The 24,431-nt window shown below is 41.8% G+C and overlaps 2 protein-coding genes across 22 annotated transcripts in view; one reads left to right on the top strand and one right to left on the bottom strand.

The window, feature by feature from the left end:
- The window catches only part of BTRC (beta-transducin repeat containing E3 ubiquitin protein ligase), a 167,398-nt gene extending 143,307 nt beyond the window's left edge, over window positions 1-24,091 (bottom strand). For 9 of the 21 annotated variants that reach the window (XM_038408304.2, XM_043519814.1, XM_043519815.1 and 6 more), the window contains exons 1-2: window positions 23,728-24,091; window positions 11,851-11,904 (exon numbers count right to left, since the gene is read on the bottom strand). In XM_038408304.2, the coding sequence (XP_038264232.2) occupies window positions 11,851-11,904; window positions 23,728-24,027 (354 nt within the window). In that variant the 5' untranslated portion in view covers window positions 24,028-24,091. Of the gene's footprint in view, window positions 1-11,850; window positions 11,905-13,260; window positions 13,371-13,924; window positions 14,354-23,727 lie in introns of those variants that run through there. The other 12 variants (XM_038408306.2, XM_038408313.2, XM_038408317.2 and 9 more) reach the window with 4 other exon arrangements.
- LOC119858229 (60S ribosomal protein L34-like) lies at window positions 1,191-1,598 on the top strand. The gene is given in 2 exon segments (XM_038408322.2): window positions 1,191-1,281; window positions 1,284-1,598. Coding segments are annotated over 2 exon segments (339 nt in total). The 5' UTR covers window positions 1,191-1,205; the 3' UTR covers window positions 1,547-1,598.
- Window positions 24,092-24,431: the final 340 nt, after the last annotated feature.

Here is a 24,431-nt window from a genome sequence, read left to right as displayed (position 1 = left end):
ACTTCCAGAGGATTAACAAAGTTACTGTAAACTTTTTTATGAACACAGGCTAAATTTACAAAAATAGGAACCTAAACTTCAGTTCCTAGCCCATATTTGGTACCAGAGCATCTAAGTGACTTAGGCCTAGCGTACATAGCTTTTGTAGGAGTGTAACTCATTTGGCAGGGTGTGATCTTCTACCAGAGTAGTTATACTGGTAAAACTCCTATTGTGGATAGTTTTATCAAGGTGCCTCATACTAATATAGCTTATTCCTCTTCCTTATATGGGAATAAGCTATGCCAGTAAAAGATACCTTTATACTGATGTAACTGCATCCACACTAGGGGCTCTGTACCACTTTAACTAAACTGGTGCCATTCGTGTTCCTTAGGGCTTGTCTATACTCAAGTCCTGTAACTTCGAAGTTCAAACTCTGGTGGAAGAGTATAGTTAGGTCAAAGCATTTCAGCTCTGACTTGTGGAAATTTAATATATTTGGGAGGAGGTGTTGGGTGCTAAAATAAAGGATGGGCTATTTGTTTATCTATTTTGTGTTTGAGTTGTCACAATAAAGATGAGAATGAGGCACCAAACTTAGCATTTTCAGTATAAATGAGCAGTTTAAGTAGAGAGGCCTGGAAAACAGCAATTCTGAAAGACCTATGAGCAATAATAGAACTACAGTTCCAAATGACTTAAGTGGGAGATGTGCGGTTAGCACTTCTGGAAAAAAGGCAACTTATTTAGTTGTTTAAGTATGGACTGAGGCATTGTCTACAAGACACAGCTGCACCACTAACTAAAATCACCTTTTAAACCAATCATCACTCAAACCTTTCAGATTTATTGTTTTTCAATAATTTTGCAATTCTATCAGAAAAGCAATCAATTCGCTTGGCAAGATCTATTATTTTTTTTATAAATATATACTACTTATTTCTCATGGTTTCATTGTTCTCCACTAATGAGTTATCTTAATATTTGCTCCATTATCGTATATGTGACAGAAGTTAGTCTTATCGGGGTGGTACCTGCCAAAATAATTTCTCTCTCTTCCTTTGATGACTGGCGCTACTTTTTCTTTTCCTCTAATCTTACAGTACTTCAAAAAACAGCTGCCAGTGGTACAGTAAGTTGATTTGCTAACTCCATTAATGGCAGTGTCACAAAACTGTTATCTGCCCTTTATCTTCCAGTCCCGGTGAGACCAGATATAAAAAATGTTTCAGCGTCTGACATATTGTCGTAGGTTGTCCTACAACACAGCCTCTAACAAGACCAGGCTGTCCCGGACACCGGTAACAGGATTGTTTACGTTTACACTAAGAAAGTTGGCAAGGCACCAAAGTCTGCATGTGGTATGTGTCCAGGAAGACTTCGCGGTGTTCGTGCTACGCTTATGAGGTTGTCAAAAACAAAGAAGCACGTTAGCAGAGCCTATGGCGGTTCCATGTGTGCTAAATGTGTCCGTGACAGAATCAAACGAGCTTTCCTTATTGAGGAGCAGAAGATTGTTGTGAAAGTGTTGAAGGCACAAGCACAGAGTCAGAAATCTAAGTGAATCTCTTTGTATTGTATGCCTAATAAATAAAAATTCAACTTTAAAAAAAAAATCAGTACCTTATCTGTAATGCCTTCCTTGCTTTGAAAGCTGCTTATCATTATCACTGAAGACTGATTTTTAAAAGGAGTTCACACTATCTCAGCCTTTTTTTGAGTCAAATTTAATCTCCACTTGTATTTACTAATAGGCCTTCTTTCTCTCTAGCACTTTTTCCTGCCCAACCCCCAGCTATATTAAAACTCTTGTTATTCTCCATAACCCAATGGACCAGAATAACTCATTTTGTTTTTTGCTGCCCTTGTCTTTTCCCTACAAGCATTAGCTGACTGTATTCTTCTTTAGTTACCTCGTCCCCTTTTCCAGGTTTAACCTAATAGATTTAACAGTCCCTTGTGAGGTCTGGAATGGCTGACTTCTCAGAATGAGTCAATACTTTAAAATCCTGTGGAAGCCGCTTCTTTACCCTCCAAAAGGCTGATTTTTAGAGGACATTAAACTACAGGCCAGAGTTCCTATTTTCTAAGCCTACCACAACCCCCGAAGGCTTACAATATTTGAGTCACAGCTGGAGCTGTGGTTACTATACAGTTTAAATATCCACCACTTCACAGTGCAATTTGTTTTAAAAATCAAATCAGACACCGTGTCATAAACAAAGTGCTAATTAACTACCCAGCAGGTACAGTGATCCTTGTGCAAGAAGGGTTCTTAAATATCTGCATCTCCACTTCGATTAAAAAAGGATAACTATACCACAGTGGGATCATTATAAAATGAAAACCTCTATGGTACATGAAAACAACTCTGATTGTTGCCATAACTGTATATCTTATCACATGAGAAGCAGGGGAAGTGCACTGAAAAAAAGAACGTCCTTGCATAAGCATGGAATCTATGTGCGCTAATTATTTAACACCGCAGAATGAGAGTTACTGGGTTTGATTAAATAATATTTTAAAAGCATTTAATAGAAAGAGGAGAGGGCAGCCTCTATAGCATCTTCACTCCATTCAATTCAAATCAAGAAGGCTGGAAATTGAACCCATATCTCCTTCATGACACTACAGAGCAAATGCTGGGTTGATTATACTTTTAATTCCTTTTAAACTGTATCTTAAGTATTTCTGTGCAGTAATTTGTTGTACCACCTCATGTGATGAACAGGAAAACTGCCTTTCTGAAAATTTCCTCAGAATTACAAGGTCCACATATCCCTTAACCAACAGACTCTGCAAAGCAAAATTAGACCTGTCCATCACTGATCGGAAAGGGCATGCCCAAGCGCACTGAAGAGCCCTCCAACTGAGACCACTTCCATAGCACAGAACAATAACCCCTGTGGGCTGGGATTTAATGAGTTTATATATACTATAGTAATAAGGTGAACTCCTACTGTAAAGCATAACATTATAACCCCATCTGAATGACCCAAACAGGTCGTCTTATTGTAGTGGCCAAAGAAATACTCCAAACAAGAGAGAGTTGGATCTGTGGATCTTGTAACTCAGAGAAAGGATTATTTCACAGAATCATAGAAATATAGGGCTGGAAGAACCTTGAGAAGTCCTCTAGTCCAGCCCTCTGTCCTGAGGCAGGACCAAGCAAATCTAGACCACTCTTGGTCCAACCTCCAACGATGGGGATTCCACAACCTCTCTTGGAAGACTAATCTAGAGCTTAACTGCCCTTATAGTTGGAAAGTTTTTCCTGATATCTAATTTAAATTTTCCTTGCTGCAGATTAAGCCCATTACTTCTTGGACTACCTTTAGCGCTTTGTACTACTTGTCTCTGGATGGAGCTCTTAACAACAGGTCATTAAGGAATGGACAGAGGTAAATCTCTTCCAACATAAGAGCAGCTACCAAGACAACTAATACCTTCATAAAATACCTTGGGTGCTGTGGTGTGGCCAGATGGTAATGAACTATATTCGAAGTGTTGGACTCCAACGGTGAAAAATGGATAAGTTTGCAGTGAGACAGATGAATGGGGATGTGGAGGTTTGCATCTTTCAAATCTATTAACAGACTGTCACTGTTATGGACTAACATTTCCATTTTGAATCTGGACTTTTTCAAGAACCTACTGAGGTGTTTCAAGTCAAGCACTGCCCTGATGATCCCTGATTTCTTCTTGACCAGACACAGAATGGAGTACAAGGTTTGTCCATTTTCTGGGCTGCAACTCATTCTGTTGCTCTAATCTGCAGGAAATGAAGGTTTGCTGGCTGCATTTCCCCACTCTTGAGGGTTCCTGGGAATGGGAGGAGGGGAGTTAAGTATATCCAATGCATAATCTCTTAGGACAAATTCCAGAACCCACTTGCCAGAGTGATTTGAGGCTTAATATCCACAAACTGAAATAGACCACGCACTATGTGCTACTCCATCCCAGTTTGCTTTGGCTGAGAATCATGAGTTATGGTAGGAAGACCAGATGGTCTTGTGGATGCATCATTCTTGGATTGCCAACTCTGGTTCTAGATCACTTTCCTCCAAAATAGCTGGGATTGTCTCATCTGCTAAACTTGATGGTTTGGAAGCCACAAAAGGATTACTTTGAATTCTAAATAGGATTTATATTCCCTGGGATACAAAAGGAGCTTTCAAGTTTCTCCTAAGTATGGTGGCCCACCTCCTGTTTGTGGGGTCCCTTGGATCCCAATTCTCAATCAGCAGGTATTGCAGTTTCCTTAAGTGGGTATGTCAGGGTGGCACCAATCTTAGAATAGAAACAAAATCTGATTTAAAAACATTGTAACACGACAGTTCTTAGCCACCTTGCTGAGTCTCGCAGGTTCTTGGGCGATCCCTATTCTTCTCAATCACATCTATCAAGGCTACAAGGTTTGGTTCTGGATCCTGAGAGAATACTTTTGAGTTGTGTCACTGCTTTTCTGATCTGGTTCCTCCTCTTCATCTTCAGCAGACTTTTCTCAAGGGGTAGAGCTAAACTGGAAACTACCCTGGATTCGAAGAAGTCTAACAGAAACGTTTTTCCTGCTTTTCCTCCTCCTGCGGTTCCTGTTCCGAACCTAAAAAAAGTTATCCCTCCTCCTAGGAGAACGCTAAGGACTCCTGGGCCTGCAAGATCTGGATTGTGCTTCATTCTCTTAGACCTGTCCCTCTCTGGAGAATCAGCATCAGAAAGCTGTGAAACAGATGTAGATAATGGATTCCTTTGCCTGCACCTGCCACAACATGCAGAAATCCTGTCCAGGATTTCCACAAGTAGAGTGATTCCAAGAACTCACATACCTGCTTTCCCCTTCTTCTTGCCCTTCTCCCTGCTGTGCTTGCAGGAGTGAGTGGTAATAGGGGCATAGCTAGTGTCTCAGGAGTAAAGAGAAACCAGACCCTTAAATTCGCAATGTGAGGGAAGACCAGAAACAGTTACAGAAAGCAAATTTATAGCCAATCTTTTTTTTAAATGATGGTTTTTGCTCTGCAGCAGGCAGTCTGGCAGACCATCCTAAGCTGCAGCAGAACAAAAAACTGGCAAGCTCTTCAGTGTAGCTGGCCACAGCCCCCTGTATCAGTGATTGAGAGATTGAGAGCCCATTGGTTAACAGATCTGTGGGTCTTATGGACGAAAGAATAAAGGCATTTGTAATACACGTTTTGGGAAGTACTGTCATTGTTTTAGTATACCCATTTAGTGAATGGGATTGATGGTGTCTCAGTGTGTGTGTGGAGGGGAAAGGGAGTGATATTTTAATGATGTAACACTACTTCCTAGAAGAATGACAAGTTTCATGAGGCAGATTAGGACTAAGAATATTCAGATCCCATTCAAAACAGACAGTTTCAAACCATTTTAAAAATTAATTTTAATGATAAATGTATTACCTTAACAGGTTGTTAGGGACTTGTAAAATTAACCCAAACATGGTTAGAAGCAGACGACTGGATGTTAGAAGATCTGGATTCTCCCCTCTTCTCCATTATCAATTTACTTTGTGACTTTAAGAAAATTACTTCACCTTTCTGAGACCCACTTTCCCCTTCTGCAAATCACAGATAATATATACCCACTCCTGTAAAGTGCTTTGAGAGCCTCAAAGGCGCACTATAAAGTTACTGTTGTTTAATATACAGAACATATCTTAACACAAACTCTGAAAATATATGATTTTCAGTGGTTTCTATGGGTTCAGAATTTTCTCAGTCCTAATCTGCCTCAGGAGGCTGTCAAGATAACGACTTCATGTTTGACTGCTTATTATTTATATTTAAACACTTAATATTTAGATGAAGCAGTTAGAAACTCTACGGTTTTCCTTTAACTCTTCCGTTTCCCTAGACACACAAATACTACATTCAGCAAGTCTGTATGAGCACCTAAAATTCTGTATAAATAAGTGACCTAGCTGAGCATTCTCTGAACAAAATATTGTAGAGAAAAAGGTCGGGTTGGGGAAATACTAGTAGGGTTGCAGCCAGACTGGTTTAATACAGCTATCCACATACACCTTACAGATAAAATTCCACCATCACACACAGGCATAGATTATGGCTGCCATTACAAATTAATAAGAAAATTGCAATAGCTGATTCCTGCTTCTCCTCCCCCTTCCCCTTCTCATTTGGGATTAAATTTTTAAGACTACCAAATCAAGCTGCTGAACACTTTTGCTGGCCTTCCAAATGGATATTTTACTGCAAATATAGATGTGCTGTACACACACACACACACACACACACTTACTTTTAACAAACAAATTAATGGCACTTGTCAAATGAAAAGAAAGTGGAATTCCTCCACCACTCATCACTGTAACCAAAGTTTCATCATTTCTAAGTTAACAATAAATGGGCCCCACTGTAATCAGAAATAGGTATTTTTTCAATAAAAAGCATGATGATATAAAGCGAACTGCTAACATGGAACATCTGGGAATAAGAGCTTGCTGTTGGGACCCATCCAACTGCCAACAGATATTTGTAACTGAAGTGTTCTCTGATCACCTTTTCAAACTCTTTGATAATGTGGACCACATCTTAATAGAAATATCAGTTCACCCCTCTCTTGCCATTCACAATTACTGAAATCAAGTAACATCCCTGTGACAACTGTTTAAATGGAAAAGGAAGACGACGACTGTCCAGTAGGGTATTTTTATTTTCTTTTAATGTGAAATAGCATCTGGAAACAAGGAGTCAGCACTATGCAACCAGCCAGCTCTTTGAGGCTCACTAATAAGTCCGCCACAGACCACAGTTAAGTTGTTTTATTCAGTGGGAACTACTGAACTAGGCAACCTAAGAGGGGTTTACATTATCTGCATGATCTCACTGGGGTATACACAGAGATACTACACAACACTCATTCCTTTTATTCTTCCTGGAAACCTTCCTTTCCCGCTTTTGTATACCATGCCAGTTTGACCCTATGTTGTGTCCTTGTCACTCAATTTATCCCCACTCGTGTGTGTGTCTATATATATATATATATATATATATATATATATATAAAAATAAAAATAAACACCCGGGCCTAACCAAAGCTTTGTGGTTAGAATGCTTGATTTACCTTATTAAAGAGAACTATAATTAGCACCAAATACTCATGAGGAATTATAGCTCTGCTGACTGGCAAATCATTGCCAAGGCAGATTAGTTTATCTGCATAAAACAAAATATCCACCTGCATGTTCTAGCACTAATCAGGGCGTGAAATTAAACTTTTATTCAGTGGGAAATAACTGCTGCAAGGCGGCGATTTAATAGGGAAGCAAATATTAAGGTCAGCCTATTCTCTCTGATGTTTATAGTATATATAATAAGGGGGAAGGCATGGAGCACCAAATTCTACTTTTAAGTCCTGTGAAATGAAATATTTCAATGATGCAACAACAAATTTTCCATTTGCTTTTATAATTGCATACATTTAATTGAGCAAAGTGGCTAAAATGAAAAATTAAAAGAAGCGTAGGGGTGAGTTAGTGAAGTACCTAAGCCTATACCATAGAAAAAACTGCAGCCAAAAGCAGACGGTGGTGAGTAGAAGAAAGGAAATCAAGGTTTATATTCATATATACTGATTCCAGAAACCCACAAACTGAAGGGAAAAAGTGAGTACGGTGTAATTAACTTAAACCACTAAGTAGTCATTTAAAATGCAAAAACACCCTGCAACCCTGTATTTAACAACCAGCTGCTTTATATAATTATACTTATCACAGAATCATACAAATGTGGGCTGGAAGGGACCTGGAGAGATCATCTAGTCCAGCCTCCTGTGCTGATGCAGGACCAAGTAACTCCAGACCATCTTGATAGTGTTTGTTTATCCTGTTCTTAAAACATCCAATGATGAGGATTCTCCCCTGCAAGCCTATACCAGAAATTAACTACCCTTGTTGTTAGGCCCAGCAGGATATCAGTGTTTATTTTAGGCATTTTTAAAAGCTTTTTATTTAATTTTCACAGTTGCACAAAATTAGGGTTTAAGATTATTTTCTATTTTTAAGTAAATGTTCACAGATGCACTAAATTATGGGGGGGGGGACGGGGAGTCAGATAATTATTTAATGACAGACATTGAGATTCAAAAACTTAAAACCTGATAACCATTCAAACACAAACTGTCATCATCGCTTCGAAATATACAAAGTAAATATCCTTAAATCAAACTCAAACTTTCTCAGGCAACATTTTCTTACTGCCTAACTGTAACTTCAATTATTGATGGAAGTATTTCTTCCTCCATTTGTGCGTGTACAGTGAAATTGACATTTATTGACATTTACCAATAATCTAATCCTTCTAAACCTATTTATAATTACAACATTTTTCCTAATATCTAACCTAAACCTCCCTTACTGCAGATTAAGCCCATTACTTCCTGGCCTACGTTCAGCGGACACAGAGAACAACTGATCACAGTCCTCTTTATAACAGCCCTTACCAGATTTGAAGACAGTTACCAAGTCCCCCCTTCAGTCTTATTCTCAAAATTAAACATGCCCCGTTTTTTTAAACCTTTTGTCATAGGTCAGGTTTTCTTAACCTTTTATCATTTTTTGACTATCTCCAATTTGTCTACATCTTTTCAAAATTGGGGCGCCCAGAATTGAACACATTACCCCAGGTCAGACCTCACCAGTTCTGAGGAAAGCAAGACAATTACCTTCTGTGTCTTGCATACGATATGCCAAAGCTTTGTGGTTAGAATGCTTTGATTTACCTTACTAAAGAGAACTATAATTTAGCACCAAATACTCCTGGGGAATTATAGCTCTGCTGACTGGCAAATCATTTTTTATTAGACTTTTTTGCAATTGCATCACACTGCTGACTCATATTTAAGGCTACGTTTTAGTCACAGTTATTTTTAGTAAGAGTCATGGACAGGTCACTGGCAGTAAACAAAACTTCACGGCCCATGACCTGTACTATATGGCCCTGACTAAAACTTGGGCCAGGGAGGCTGCGGATGCTCTGGGGTGGGGCTGGGCCGTCTGCGGGCTCCACAGCTGTTGGGGGTCATGGCCCGGGATGCCTGATGAGGGGCAGCGGGGTGGGAGAAGGCGGGCAGTGATGTGTGGCCCGGGAATCCTGCGGGTGCTGGAGGGGGGAGGGCTGGCAGGGCTGGCAAGCTTCCTACTCAGCTCCTCGTGTCCCTGCAGCTCCTAGGGGAAAGGAAGGCCATGGGGGGCTCCATTCGCTGCCCCCACCATGAGCTCCAGCTCCGCAGCTCCCATTGGCTGGGAATTGCAGCCCACACCCCAACTCCCTTCCCTACCCCTGAGCCCCCTCCCACAACCAAACTGCCCCAGCAGCAGCCAGTGTGGCTGGCCCAGAGGCTGCCTGATTCTTGTTGAATTCAGACCAATTCTCCAATTTGTCGAGGTCATTTTGAATTCTAATACTGTTCTCCAAAGCGCTTGCAACACCTCCCAGCTTGGTGTCACCCGCAAATGTGCGGGTCATGATCCAAGTCATTAAAAATACTGACTAGTACCACATTCAGGCCTGACCCCTCTGGGACCCCATTAGATACACCCTTCCAGTTTGACAGCAAACCATTGATAGCTACTCCGAGTACAGTCTTTCAACCACTTTCATAGATTCTAAGGCCAGAAGGGACACTGTTTATCTGCTTTGACTGCCTGTCTAACACAAGCCACAGAATTCCCCCAAAATAAGTCTTACAGCAGATCAGTTAGAAAAATCCCCAATCTTGATTTAAAAATTGTTAGTGATGGAGAATTCACCATGGCCCTTCACAAATTGTTTCAATGGTTAATTACTCTGTTTTAAATGTATGCTTTATTTCTAGTCTATATTTGTCTAGCTTCCACCCATTGGATCGTATTAGACATTTCTCTGCTAGACTGAAGAGCCCAAATATTAAATATTTGTTCCCTGAAGGTATGTCTACAATGCAATAAGCACTCGGGCTCAGACTCAGGCTCAAGCCTAACCCCGCTTACATCTACAGATGAACCGCGCTAACCTAGGCTTGAACCTGCGACCCTGCGGGAGTAGAGGGTCTGAGCGAGAGTCAAGCTGGGACCCAAAGTCAAGCCCTATTGCTTTGCAGTGTTGGCGCAACACCGCTTGACTTGTGTCCTGGGAGTCCGCCAGAAGTAACTAACTTCCTTAGTCCTCTCTATCCCAACAGTCTCCAATTGATTCAGCTGAAACAGAAGCTACTCACCTCTGATGTACAGCTGCAGCTCAGTGAGTCAGCATTAACCCTTCTATTTGTCTTCTCATCACTGAGTTGCAAACACCCATCAGAGAGCCTTGTGTGTTTGCAACGGAAAACGAACAGAACAAGCCTTCCGCAAAGTGTGCTGTTTCATGGTCATGGAAGCACAGCCAGATTTTGGTGAATCTCTGGTGCGAGGCCAGTAAAACTGTGGACTTTAGTGAAGTACCAGGAAATGATCATGCATACCCGCAAATATCTAAAAAGCTGGCAGCTCTGTAAATTCTCCAGACTGGTGACTAGTGCAGGGAGCCGGTTAAGTTGCTTAAGAACAGGTACGGGCAGACCAGGGACTAGAACAGTACCTGACAGCTTGCCAATCACATGCCCGTTTTATGAGGGGTTTGACCTGGTGCTGGGAACTGTGCCCAGCACAGAGCCAACCATAGTGCATGACAACCTGGTCAGCCAGGATGGTGCCCTGCTGTTCCCTGAATCCAGGCTGGTAAATGATGGGAGTCAGCAGCAGGCTCAGAGTGAGGAGCATGAAGTGACTGTTTCTGAAACCACTCCCAGATCAGTTTGTGGGACAGGATCAACAGGAACAGCTGTTTGAATTTTACACACCCCCCCCCCCCGAGTGACAAATTATGTTGGCATCAGCATTAGTGTGCTCGTTGGGGGTGGATTATGTCAACGGGAGAGCTCTCTCCCCCAGCGACATAGAGCAGCTACACAAGAGATCCTACAGCAGCACAGCTGCACCACTGTAATCTCTCTAGTGTAAACATCGCCAAAGTCTTTTGCAGACCCCTTAAGACATAGTCCATGGACTCAGACCACAGGTTGAGAATCACTGCGATAAAGGACAGATTTAAAGAGCATTTTTAATTGAAAAGCTCAAATTTTTGCTAAGGCCATTTCTAGTTCTTACAATTAATAACCTTACATTGACATGCCTTAAAGTCTGCCACACTGTAACTGCTCAGTGATCTATGGAGCAACCCAGAAACAGTGAACTCTGTGTGTACGTGTGCGTAAAATTGTTATATTTCCAAATCTAGGTCAATTTCAATTAGAGGTTGTCCATGCAGTCCATGGGTAACAAAATCTTCCAAGTACGACTGGGGTGTCAATTTTTGTCCAGAAACGTACCATGAGCGGGGAGGAGGAAAGCTGTGGAGTTCTGTGTATTTGCATGAAGCCATAACACGGTAAGCCACGGGTAAGCTAAGGCAACATCCTGTTAATTCCTTCATGGATTCTGACACATGCCTGGTTGCTGATAGCTGCAAAACTCTTCCTGAAGTAGGAACTCCAGCTAGGTAGTTTACATTGCCGGGAAAAGCCACCTCGGTAGCTGACTAGCTCACTACATTCATAGATGTGCTGTTCAGTCACTATATGTTTGAATACTTCAGCTGCATATAGTGTAGATTTCCCACCAACAGGTTGGAATAAAATCTCCTTTTTTTTGGAAGAGGGCACCACAAACAAACAGATATGTCCTCCAAAACATGAAAGGCTGGAAATGATAGAAAAGCCTTTGTTGCCAGTGCACTTGTCACCACCCCCTAACAATCCAATAACTTATGGAAATTTTTATAAAACCAAAAAAAGTTTATAATTTTTTATACTTACCATTGTCTCTGCACTTCTGGAACTGTGATTAACCAGGTTGTATCCAGAGAGATTCTGTGGACAGAAGCATCCCTTCACAATATATTTTGGTTCAGTTTTGAAATGTAACATTTTATGTCCTTGAGATTCCACAAGAATTAACACTATGCTCCTCCACTGAGCTACTTTAGACAATAACCCTCTATTTCTTGTCCTATTTCAGGCCATTTAATCTCCATTGGCTGCTGTACATCCAGAATTTGACGCTTGGCCCAATATACCTTCGTGGACCATTCCAGACGGAAGCATTTCTGTGATGAAGTTACGGTCAAAGTTCTTGAGAGGGCTGATAAACAGTCCAATACCAGCAGCAGAGAGATGAAAGACTGGAACAATAGCATGCTGAGAGGCAGGTGGAAAAGCTAAGGCTTGCCGCCCAGGGGAGGACAGGGTTTCAGCTGTGGAGCAGGCACTTGCAACACAGTTCCTAGAACAGGAATGGTGGCTAAGGGAGAAGGACAGAACTCAGAGAACTGTTTGAGTGACTCATCTCCACCATGGCTGGTGGAGCACCAGCTCCTGCTGCCTTTCCCACACCACGACCTGATCTCCCTGCAATGTACCCTCAGTCTAAAAATACCTTGGACAACTCCATGTTGGGGCAGCCCATGCGTTCAAGCCCATAAAAGGCTGGGCAGAGCAATGAAACCCCCGGTAGCCTTCCCTCTTGAACCCCTCTCCTGGGATACCTCCACCCCCAGCCTGGCACCAAGTGAGCAGAAAATGGGGAAAGAAGGGAATGGAGAACATGGAGCCAAGAAGCGGTTGGGGGTTTATGTCATGTATGCACTGTTTCCTGCTCTTTTATATTTTTGTTTTGGAAATGTTCTTCTGGTAGTTGTTTTTGGGTGTTGTAATGTCAGCTGGCCTGAGTAGCAATAGGCGACTGTCGTACAGTTTTAACACGTCTACAGATAAAGCCTTTTATATCATCAAGAAAGTTTATTGCTATCAGTGCATCACCTCATACAATCATGATTTGAGATAAAACTAAAAACATGATTGGGGCAATTATACATGACTAAGCAACACTATTCCTCTATGCAGTTAGGTACAGCAATTCACACTTCAATACCTTCCTTCTATGAACCTACACTGTGATTCACACCACCCCAAATGTCATGCATAAGTATATTGCACAGCAATCAAGCAAACATCCCCCAAAATCAATTAGACCCTTTTCCCCCCCCAACAAGCACATTCATATAGGTACTATTCCCCTCTTCCACTGGGCTGTGCAAGTCCATAATGTAAGAACTCAAAACATCCCCAACCTCTGCAGCCAGCTCGAGACAGATGCACTGTTTGGCTGAGCATAGCAATTCAGCGGCCCCTCACTGTCATAGGTCCATTCAGGAGGAAATGACTCACCTCTGGCTTCACAAAGATTGCGAGGAGCACAGCAAGCCATAGTAATGCAGACAGCGTTGATGACATTGACATCCAAATGGCTCTGTGGACACCTCTACCAGGATTTTAATCTGCCAAAAGCACATGCAAGAACCATTCTTCACCTGCTCAGAGTATAAACAAACCTCCTTTTGCCAGAGCCTCTGAAATCAGGGTGTAGTTTCATAAAACAAGGCAAAAAGAGGTAGGCAGGGTCCCCCAGAATAACAGTGGGGATTGCAACTCCATTTATATCATCATTTAGTGGGACTAGCGTGCCAGCCTGTCCATAAATGTAGACTCCCGAATGGTGAATAACTGACATTGTGAACTTTTCCAGTGTAGCCCACATTGACATTCATAAATCAGCCTCTGTGATCCATGAAGGCCTGCATGACAATGGAGTAGTGCCCTTTGTAGTCTATGTCCTCACATGCTCCTTAAGGAGGGCAAACTAAGAACACGAGTCCCATCAATTGCCTCAGTGCAGTTTGGAAACCCCATTATCTCAAAGCCAGCAATTGCCTCCAGAATATCTTGAATGCCCACCACCTTGGGGTACACCACATGCCTGACTGCCTCAGAAACTTCCACTACCACTTCAACCACAGTCAACTCTCGAACATCAAACTGGTAGACATCAGACCTGTAGCAGTCTGGGGTAGCCAGCTTCCAGGCGGTCATAGCAGCCCGCTGATGGACAGGCAAGAGTGCCTCATGTGTGTGTCTTTACACTGGAGAGTCAGGGAAAGCTGCTCACAAAGCTCCAGAAATGTAGCTTTCTTCACACAAAAGTTCTAGACCCACTGCTGGTCATCCTAGGTCTTGTAGTCCTGCACCCGATGCACTGGTTGTACTGAGCTGCATCTGCCAGTGCAAGTCTGCCATGCCAGGGTACTGTTCTTCCTCTGTCTCCTCCTCCTCCTCCTCTATGATGAAATCCATCAGGTGCCTTTGGTGGGTCAGAAAGTGCCATGGAAACGTCCACCAGCATCTCATGGAAGCTCTGCCTGTTTCCTGACACAGGAGTGAAAGTGCAAGCAAGAGAAGTTCTTCAAAAGGCTGGCTCCAGTATCTGGGAGAACACAGACCAAAATGACTGCTCGGCAGGCTGTTCACACTTCCTATAACAAGCAGGGTGGGCAGTAAAGATTTCCCACAGTGCATCAGGGTCAAAGGGCTAGAGTGGCCACATTTCAGGAGGGTGCTCTGGGATATGTTTGATTTGACTCAGGTCAGCATGCTGCAGTGTGGACACCAGAGCCCCAGGTTCAAGCCCAGATTTTAAAAATCTTAACATAGGGTTAAGAATCAGTGTAGATGCTCAAGCCCAGGGTTCTCTAACACAGGTCAGCTGACTCAAGCCCGGGGTTAGTGGGACTTACACTGCAATGTAGATTTACTGTACGTAGGTACTTATAGATTGTAATCAAGCCACCCCTTAGCCTTCTCTCTATTAAGCTAACTAAATTGAGCTCCTTGAGTCTATCACTATAAGGCATGTTTTCTAATTTTTTAATCATTCTCTGAATCCCCTCCACTTTATCAACATCTCTATTTAATTGTGGACACCAGAACAGGACACAGCATTCCATCAGTGGTCTCACCAGTGCCAAATCCAGAAGTAAAATAACTTACTCCAGAGTCCCCTGTTTATGCATCCCAGGATCTCATTAGCTCTTTTGGCTACAGTGTCACACTGGGATTCTCCACCATGACCCCAAATCTTTCAGAGTCCCTGTGTATCACGATAGAGTTCCCCTATCCTGTAAGTATGTCCTACATTCTTTGCTCCCAGATGAACACATTTACATTTAGCTGTACTAAACCACATAGTTTGCTCATGCCCAGTTTAACAAGCAAACTAGATTGCTCCAAATCAGTAACCCATCTTCTTCATTATTTACCACTTCCCCAATTTTAGGGTCATCTGCAAACTTTATCAGTGATGATTTTATGTTTTTTTCCAGGTCATTGATAAAGATGTTAGACAGCATGGGGCCAAGAACTGAAACTCTTGAAAGAGATCTACTCAATGATCATTCTCCATTTACAGTTATATTAAGACCGACCAGTTTTAATTCATTTAATGTGCTCCACATTCATTTTATATTGTTCTAGTTTTTTTTAATCAAAATGACATGTGGTACCAAGTTGTGCGCCTACATTATAGTAATTTTGTCTAGACCATATTTCCCTAGTTTGCTGGTGAGAATGTTCAGTGGAATTGTGACAAAAGCCTTACTAAAATCAAGATCTATCACGTCTGCTGCTTCCCCCATCCACCAGGCCAGTAACCCTGTCAAAGGCGGCAATTAGGTTGGTTTGGCAAGATTTCTTCTTGACAAATCCATGTTGGCTATTCCTGAGAACCCTATTACCCTCCCAGTGCTTACAAACAGATTGTTTAATAATTTGTTCCAGTATCTTTCCAGGTATCAAAGTTAGGCTGACTGGTCTATAAATTCCCAGGTGCCCTTTTTTCCCCATTTGGAAGACAGGTATTATGTTTGCCCTTCTCCAGTTCTTCTGGTACCTCACTTGTCCTCCATGAGTTCTCGAAGGTAACTGCTAATGGCTCCAAGATTGCTTCAGTTAATTCCCTAAGTACCATAGGTGTATTTCATGAGGCCTGGCCGACTTGAATACATCTAAATTATCAAAATATCCTTTAGTGTGTTATTTTCCAGTTTTGGTTTGCATCCCCCTTGTAGTTAACATTGATTGGTGACCAAATATTCAATGCATAAACCTTTTTAGTGAAGACTGAAAATAGGCATTAGCTGTCTCAGTCTCCTTGATAGGTTTCAGAGTAGCAGCCGTGTTAGTCTGTATTCGCAAAAAGAAAAGGAGTACTTGTGGCACCTTAGAGACTAACAAATTTATTAGAGCATAAGCTTTCGTGATTGAGCTGTAGCTCACGAAAGCTTATGCTCTAATAAATTTGTTAGTCTCTAAGGTGCCACAAGTACTCCTTTTCTTTTAGTCTCCTTGATGTCATTTGTTATTAGCTCCCCTTCTGCACTAAGTAGAGGCCTTTCCTTCATCTTTCTCTTGGTCCTAATGTATTTTAAAAATCTCTTCTTATTGTCTTCTATGTCCCTTGCTAGGCTAAAGCACAAAATAAGTTACACCTTTCTGATTTTGTCCCCAAGTGATTGTGCTATTCTTTTTGTATTCCCCTTATTAATCTCTCCATGTTCCACTTTTTGTAGGATTCCTTTGTTTTTCAGGTCATTAAGAGCTCCCAATGGAGTCATATTGGCCTCTTACTATTCTCCCTATATTTTCTTATCAGCATAGTTTGCATTTGCCTTTAATACAGTCTCTTTGAGAAACTGCTAGCTCTCCTGAACTCCTTTATTCCTTAGATACATGTCTCCTTGTGTTTCCCTTGTCTTGGATACTTGGTATTCTCTATCAAAATGAAAGCAATGCAAGCATACTATTAGGGACCTGTAAAAAGCAATTTATCTAAAGTAACTATTAAAACAATTAAGTTCTGGGATATTAAAGGTTCGTTCTTACCAACACCCAAGCTAGTAGTAGTCAATACAAACTGGACCACCACAGAGGCTAAGAATTTGAATGTCTGTTTCCACTGCAAATGCCTTTAATAAGCAGCCTGAGAAAAACAGTTAATCAGCTCAGGATTTACTTTTCCTTTAAGATCCAAATCATGTTGGATCCTGCTTAGCTTATTGGCTGGCTTACTAGGAGGAGGTCAAAAGTCACTACAAATCTAGTAATCATGAAATTTAAGGAAACACAGGGTTTTTCTGGCAATGCAATGATAGCATGTTCCCATAGTTGCTGTAAACCATACGCGATGGGTAAGGGAATACAGTAACACACTTTGCATTTACATAGCACCTTAACAACAACTACTATACCTAGCTCTTATATAGCATTGTTCATCCATAGATCTCTAAGTATTTAACGTCCTGGAGGATCAATGCCAGTACAGTCAATGGGGGATGAAACAAATGTATATTTATTAAACAGTACTGGAAGATTCACAAAGGCAGAAGTTGTTGAAAAAGCTAATGGCCTGACATTCTTATGGCAGTAAAGGGTATTCAGCACCTCCCAGGATCAAGCCTTATATCTCTCTATTCCAGGGAAGGGAAATGTTAATTTGTATGTGGAAGACAGACTATATCAGTGAAGAATGCCAGTATCACATCTTCCCATCCATGAACCATGGCAGGAAGGCGGTGGGGAGAGATTGCCTCATTCACATATAGTGAAAAACAGAAGGTAAAACTTAAATCTATATTAAAATACTGCCTGCAGAGGCATTTTAAACAGGATCCTAAATTGATCAGGTACAGCTCCATGCACTGCTAATTAAATACAACTGAAGTTGTCACTAGTCCATTCAGGAAAACAGATGTTGCTTCACAGAGCCTTGATATTTTTCTTAAATACTTTTCAGAATGAGGATCAAAAATATGAACTCTTATAAAAAGGCCTTTATTGTACTTTTATAGCATATTACATACCTTGTAACAATCATTTTGTTAAGTGTGACTGTCAGTTTTATTTTCTGTCCCTTTTTTCCTGGCTATTTACAAGCTTTGTAAGAATCATTCCTTAATTAAGTCTAAACATAGTTTCATATAAATGGATTCCTGGAATTAAAAACGTTCAGACTTAAGAAATGATTGTTACGGAGACTGTAACAGGCTGTAAAAAAAAGAATGCCACTTTAAACAAAGATTTCTCATTTTAATTAAAAAGATAATCATCAGAACATTCATACACTTAAAAGAACCATTTGAAGCTACTTTGAAAAAAATATCTACTATTCCATGCAGGCGTACATAGTTTAGTTTATATGACATTTAATCAAAGTCTCAGTTGAGCCTATTACATTTATTCTTTAAGCACTGTATCTACATTTTTAAACAATTTATTCAAATAGGGAAGTTACTTATTGAACTCCTCATCCTTAGTACTTTTGAAAATGGTTATGACAATAAAATTCCATATTCTTTAACAAAATAAAAAAAACCAAAGCTTTATTTAAAACAAGACATTTTTTCAAAAACTAAAGAAGCATATGTAATTCTCCTCTAAGCTTATGCATTAATAGGGCACCATATTTCTTATAACCTAAACCTTTTGATGACTGCTGTTTTATCCAGGGCATTTAAGAAACACCACAAAATGGATGATGGGAACACAGGTAGATTGCAGTGCTATAAAATCCCTCCTGCACTTGCTACAGAGCACTGCCCTATACAATTCATGCTGCCTTTATACCTTACATTTATACAGTGGTTTTCATCCAAAAGGATTCAAGAGAATCCTTACAAGATTAGGTTGATGCATAAACTACACAGAGGGAATCACTTAACTCTCCACTAAAATATCTCTGAGGATGGGCTGCTTAACAGTACAACAATAATTTAGGATTATAAGTGAATATTATGTCTACTTGAAACTGTAGGAGTAATTGGGGTAGGTAGAATGGCATTACCTAAAATTAATTAAATAATACGTATTACATATGATCAGACTTATCTAATAAATCAATGAGAGATACAGGCTGGATGCATCATAAATATATTATTGACAAGTAATCAAGCTACTACCAACCAGCAGGGACCAGGGCTTCCTTTCCTCTGCTATCCTCATCTGCTCAAAAAACCACCCCAAAATGAGCCCACTTCATTTTTCAAAATGTCAAATCTATAAACTGATTTCTGACACACAAAAACAGAAGCTTATTCTTTTTCTACACAAGGCTTCATTTCATCCATTAAGTCACTGGATGAGGTTTCAATATAACATTTTCCATCACTGGCTAGGTGTGAAAACACCAACAACAAAATTAGCATGCATTTCTTCCTGACATCTAGTGGCTTAGCAATTGATCCAATGTCATTACTGATGATTAGTCACAAAACATTTTAAAAATGAAAAACAATCTTACAGACAGGGACAGAGATACCACCACTTACCGAACTGTTTTCAAACAGTAATTACATGCAACTCTGTAGTCAAACGAAATACAGAAGCCGAATAGATAATGGGTCTGGTCGTTATGAAGAGTTTCTCAATATTTGATATGGTAAGGCACACTTTGGCTCTTGTGAAAGATGCTGTGTAAATCAATAATTAATTGCATGTCCCACTGCGGCCCAATCTATGACCCACTTAGTCAGAGTGATGGTATACCAAGGATATCATCCACATGGACATATGGGAGAGTAAACTCGATGATCCACCACTGGATGAACTAGAATACATCTTTCCAAATCTATGTAGGTACTTATGTGGCTGCCATCACCACAATATCTAAGCAACTCCCAAGCATTTAGAGAGAGAGAAATCAACAAACCAGTTTTCCAACATGACCTGGCTGGCATGTACAATTGCCCCTTGTACCTACTCCAAAAAAGCCTGTTCTGTGCAGAGCCCCTATAATCAGGGATGTGAGAAGAGCAGATGACCCCAAGAAGTCCAATTAGGGACCTTGCTTTGCCAATCTAATTAAAGTGGGAAATGCTCAGAAACTATAGTGAAGGGTGCCAATATAAATCCCCCCCAAAACAGATACAAATAAGATAAGAACTTAAGAATGGCCATACTGGGTCAGACCAACAGCCCATCTAGCGCAGTATCCTATCTTCTGACAGTGGCAGGGGCCAGATGCTTCAGACGGAATGAACAGAATAGGACAATTATCAAGTGATCCATCCACTCCCAGCTTTTGGTAGTTAGAAGTTTAGGATACCCAGGGCATAGGATCGCATCCCTGATGGTCTTGGCTAATAGCCATTGATGGACTTATTGTCCATGAACTTCTCATTCTTTTTTGAACCCACTTTACTTTTGGCCTTCACAACATCCCCTGGCAACAGATTGTCTGTGTTGTGTAAAGTTGTACTTCCTTTTGTTTGTTTTAAACCTGCTGCCTATTAATTTAATTGGGTGACCCCCGGTTCTTGTGTTACGGGAAGGGGTATAAAACACTTCCTTATTCTTTCTCCACACTATTCATGATTATATAGACTTCTGTCGTATTCCATCTTATTTGTCTCTTCCAAGCTGAAAAGTCCCAGTCTTTTAAATCTCTCATCATATCAAAGTTGTTCTATACATTTTTTTGTGGCCCTTCTCTGTACCTTTTCCAATTCTAATACATCTTTTCTGAGATGGGGTGACCAGAACTGCAGGAAGTATTCAAGGTGTGGGCATACGATGGATTTATACAGTGGCATTATGATATTTTCTGCCTTACCATCTATTCCTTTCCTAATGGTTCATAACGTTAGCTTTTTTGACTACCGCTGCACATTGAGCAGATGTTTTCAGAGAACTATCGAGGATGACCCCAAGATCACTTTCTTGAGTGTCAACAGCTAGTTCAGACCCCATCATTTTGTATGTATAGTTGGAATTAGGTATTCCAATGCACATTATTTTGCATTTATCAGCATTGAATTTCATCTGCCATTTTGTTGCCCCGTCACCCAGTTTTGTGAGGTCCCCTCACAACTCTTCGCAGTCAGCTTTGGACTTAACTATCTTGAGTAATTTTGTATCATCTGCAAATTTTGCCACCTCTTTACCCCTTATTTCCAGATCATTTATGAGTATGTTGAACAGCACTAGTCCCAGTACAGATCCCCGAGGGACACCGTTATTTACCTCTCCCCACCCTGAAAATGGACCATTTATTCTTACCCTTTGTTGCCCATCTTTTAACCAATTACTGATCCATGAGAGAACCTTCCATCTTATCCATGACAGCTTATTTTGCCTAAGAGCCTTTGATGAGGGACCCTGTGAAAGGCTTTCTAAATGTCCAAGTATGCTATATCCACTGAATCACCCTTGTCCACATGTTTGTTGACCCCTCAAAGAATTCTAATAGATTGGTGAGGCATGATTTGCAAAAGCTGTGTTGACTTCCCCAAACAAATCATGTTAATCTATGTGGCTAATAATTCTGTTCTTTACTATAGTTTCAACCAATTTGCCTGCTTCTGAAGTTAGGTTTACTGTCCTACAATTGCCAGGAACACCTCTGGAACCTTTTTTAAAAACTGGCATCACATTAGTGATCCTCCAGTCAACTGGTACAGAAGCTGATTTAAGTGACAGGTTACACACCACTCACTATTAGCAAATCTTCAAATAAAAGTCTCTCTCTCTTCCCTTCCAGTCTATAAAAGAAAATGCTTAGTTTATCATTTTTCTTGTTTGATTGCTTTTTTTGTTTCGTGTGTTTTGCATGTCTGTGTGTAAAGAATTCTTTTAGGGAAAACTAAAAATCAAAGCACTCTGTCATTTATTCCTCAATGCAGTAAAGTCCTTGGTCACTCAACACTCAGAGTGAGTTCAATAGTCCATGGCCTGTTCCTGTGAAAGTTCTCTCTCCCACACTGACTCACCTCTCCCAGTTCATTGACATTTCATCGTTCCAGCAGAACGTAGCTTGGCTGTGGTCATGGAAGGTCAGGTATTCCGTCAGATACCTAGGGTCAATACCATGGAGGGCTCCAAATATCAGGTCAGAGACCTTGAACTGGACTCTTTATTCAATTGGGAGCCGATATGGAATCAGGAGCATCAACATGGTGCTCTGTACTACTAAGTAGACAGCTGGAATTTTTTCAAGGTGCAAGACTTCATGACTCCTAGTTACAATGAGTTGTAATTATCAAGCCTAGAGGTCTCAAATGAGTGGATTACCAAGGCCAGATCTATATCCAACAGGATATGGCACACTCCTCGAGTCAATCACATATGGAGAGGGCATTTTTTTTCTGCTGCCAAAGATATTTTGACATCCAATATCTTTTTCACCTCTTCAACCTGAGATTCCATAAACCTGACAAAAATACAAGGAACTGGCAAAAGAATTCAATGATCTGAACAGAAACAAGAGATTTAAAAACAGATACCAATTCTACAAGACAAAAAATAGAAGCTAATTAAGAGTTTAGACTTTCTTCTACCTTTTGAAGTGCAAATGAAAGCCAAGATTTGTATCTAATGTTTCAATATTTCCAGGTTAGCTGTATTTTAGATTCTTTATGAGTCAAGATTTAATTCTGTGCCACTGAATCATTAATCCACAACAAATAAACTTTCAACAAATGTTGCCAGTTACTTGAAATGTATTCTTAGAAGCAGAACAGCTTAGAGCATCTAAAATTAGAATTTAATTAAGCTGGCATCACTGTTTGCTTCAATTTCTTGATGCTATTTTCCAACCAAAAATCTAGAAATATCAACAATGGTAAAAAAAAGGAATATAACTGTTTCATTTGGTATATTATCTTAAATCTAAACAGACCGGTCACATTTGAAAACTGATTTGGCTACTGATGCCCAAAGCTATTTTCTGTGCCACCGGCCCATTTATAAACCAAGACAATATAAAGGCTCTTTACATCCACTCTATTAACAAGGACATGTAGCAGGAAAACATAACCGATTAAAACATCAATATATACAATTCCGCACCCAGGATAAAAAGGGGCATAAGGGAAAAATTAAAAAAACAAAACAAAACCCACTATGGAGAGCGGATGTGCAGATAAAACGAATACACCCCACACACTACATGCAGAACAAAAACTTCTCCTCTCCCTAACCTCTTACCACCAAATCAGGCTAGAAAACTTGTTTAGAATCTCTAGGACCACCAGAGAACGGCAACCAGACTGCAGGTGCCCTCCTGCCACATCTGCAGGTACCCCCCTGTCCCCCAGTGCAATGTCTCTTGTCCACATGCTCTTGCACCCAAATCCCAGCATTTAACCCCACCTCCTATAGGTATGCCCTATTCCCATCACTAGCATCCCCCAACCCAGCCAAAAGATACCCCAAGCTCTACTACTTGTCTCACAATGCACTGCCAACACTGGCCAACTTTACAAAGGTTCAGGTGCCTTCCCCCCGTACCAGCACTCACTCTTCCTCCAAGGTGCCTGCCTCGGATACCCCAGAACTTGCCCCCTTCCTGACTCAGCACCCTGGCCTATTTCCCCACCCAGTTCTACCCCAAGGGCCCCCCCCCCGTGCTTCAACACTCTGGTGTTCACCCTCTGAGACGCCCAATACCTCCTTCACCATCACCACCTGCTCCTACCCCCTCAGGTGCCCACACATCCCTTCCCCTCCCCCAAGCCCTTGCCTCCCACCGCTCAGAGCACCCCCCCATGCCCTGTCCCCCAGCCCTTTACTCCCCCCCCGGGAGCTTAGCGCTCCCCTGTCCCCCCGACGCCTGGCTCCCCCAAACACTGACCCCTCCCTCCCAGGAGGCCCCCACTCCTGTGACCCGACAGGCACCTCTCCCCCAGCCCTCCCATAGGTCAGGGCTCAGCCCGCCCCCCCCCAACCTCAGCACAGCCCCCCCCACTTGCCCCTCCCCCTAGTCGGCCCCACACCCGTCCTCTCGCCCGCCAGGGGCCCTTTGCCCCTCACCATGAACTTCAGGGCCTTCTCCTGCAGCACGGCCTCCGCCGGGTCCATAGTCCCGCCCCGCCGCCGCCGCCGCCGGTCCGGGGCCTGGGCTGCCCCCTCCCTCAGTGCCAGGCAGGCCGCAGCCAGCGCAAGCAGGAACCGCCGCTTCCCCCGGCAGGGCGCACGCGCCGCCCGCAGACCCACGGGAAACGTAGTCCCCAGCGGCGGCACAAGCAAACGCTTGGGCGGCACAGAGGCACTACAGCTCCCGGCATGCAGCGCGGCGACGGCCCGTCCGCGTCCCGCAGCCGCTCTGCGCATGCCAGGCCGCAGGGCGGGCAGCGGTGGCTGATGGGAGTTGTAGTCTACTTGGGCTGTAGGTGGGCAAGTCTGTGCAAAAAGAAAAGCAGTACTTGTGGCACCTTAGAGACTAACAAATTTATTAGAGCATAAGCTTTCGTGAGCTACAGCTCACTTCATCGGATGCATTTGGTGGAAAAAACAGAGGAGAGATTTATATACACACACACAGAGAACATGAAACAATGGGTTTATCATACACACTGTAAGGAGAGCGATCACTTAAGATAAGCCATCACCAGCAGCAGGGGGGGGAAAGGAGGAAAACCTTTCATGGTGACAAGCAAGGTAGGCTAATTCCAGCAGTTAACAAGAATATCAGAGGAACAGTGGGGGGGGAGAAATAACATGGGGAAATAGAAAAG

Source organism: Dermochelys coriacea, chromosome 7, assembly GCF_009764565.3.
Source record: "Dermochelys coriacea isolate rDerCor1 chromosome 7, rDerCor1.pri.v4, whole genome shotgun sequence".
Lineage (NCBI taxonomy): Eukaryota > Metazoa > Chordata > Testudines > Dermochelyidae > Dermochelys > Dermochelys coriacea.
This window is presented reverse-complemented; position numbering and strand designations above follow the sequence as displayed.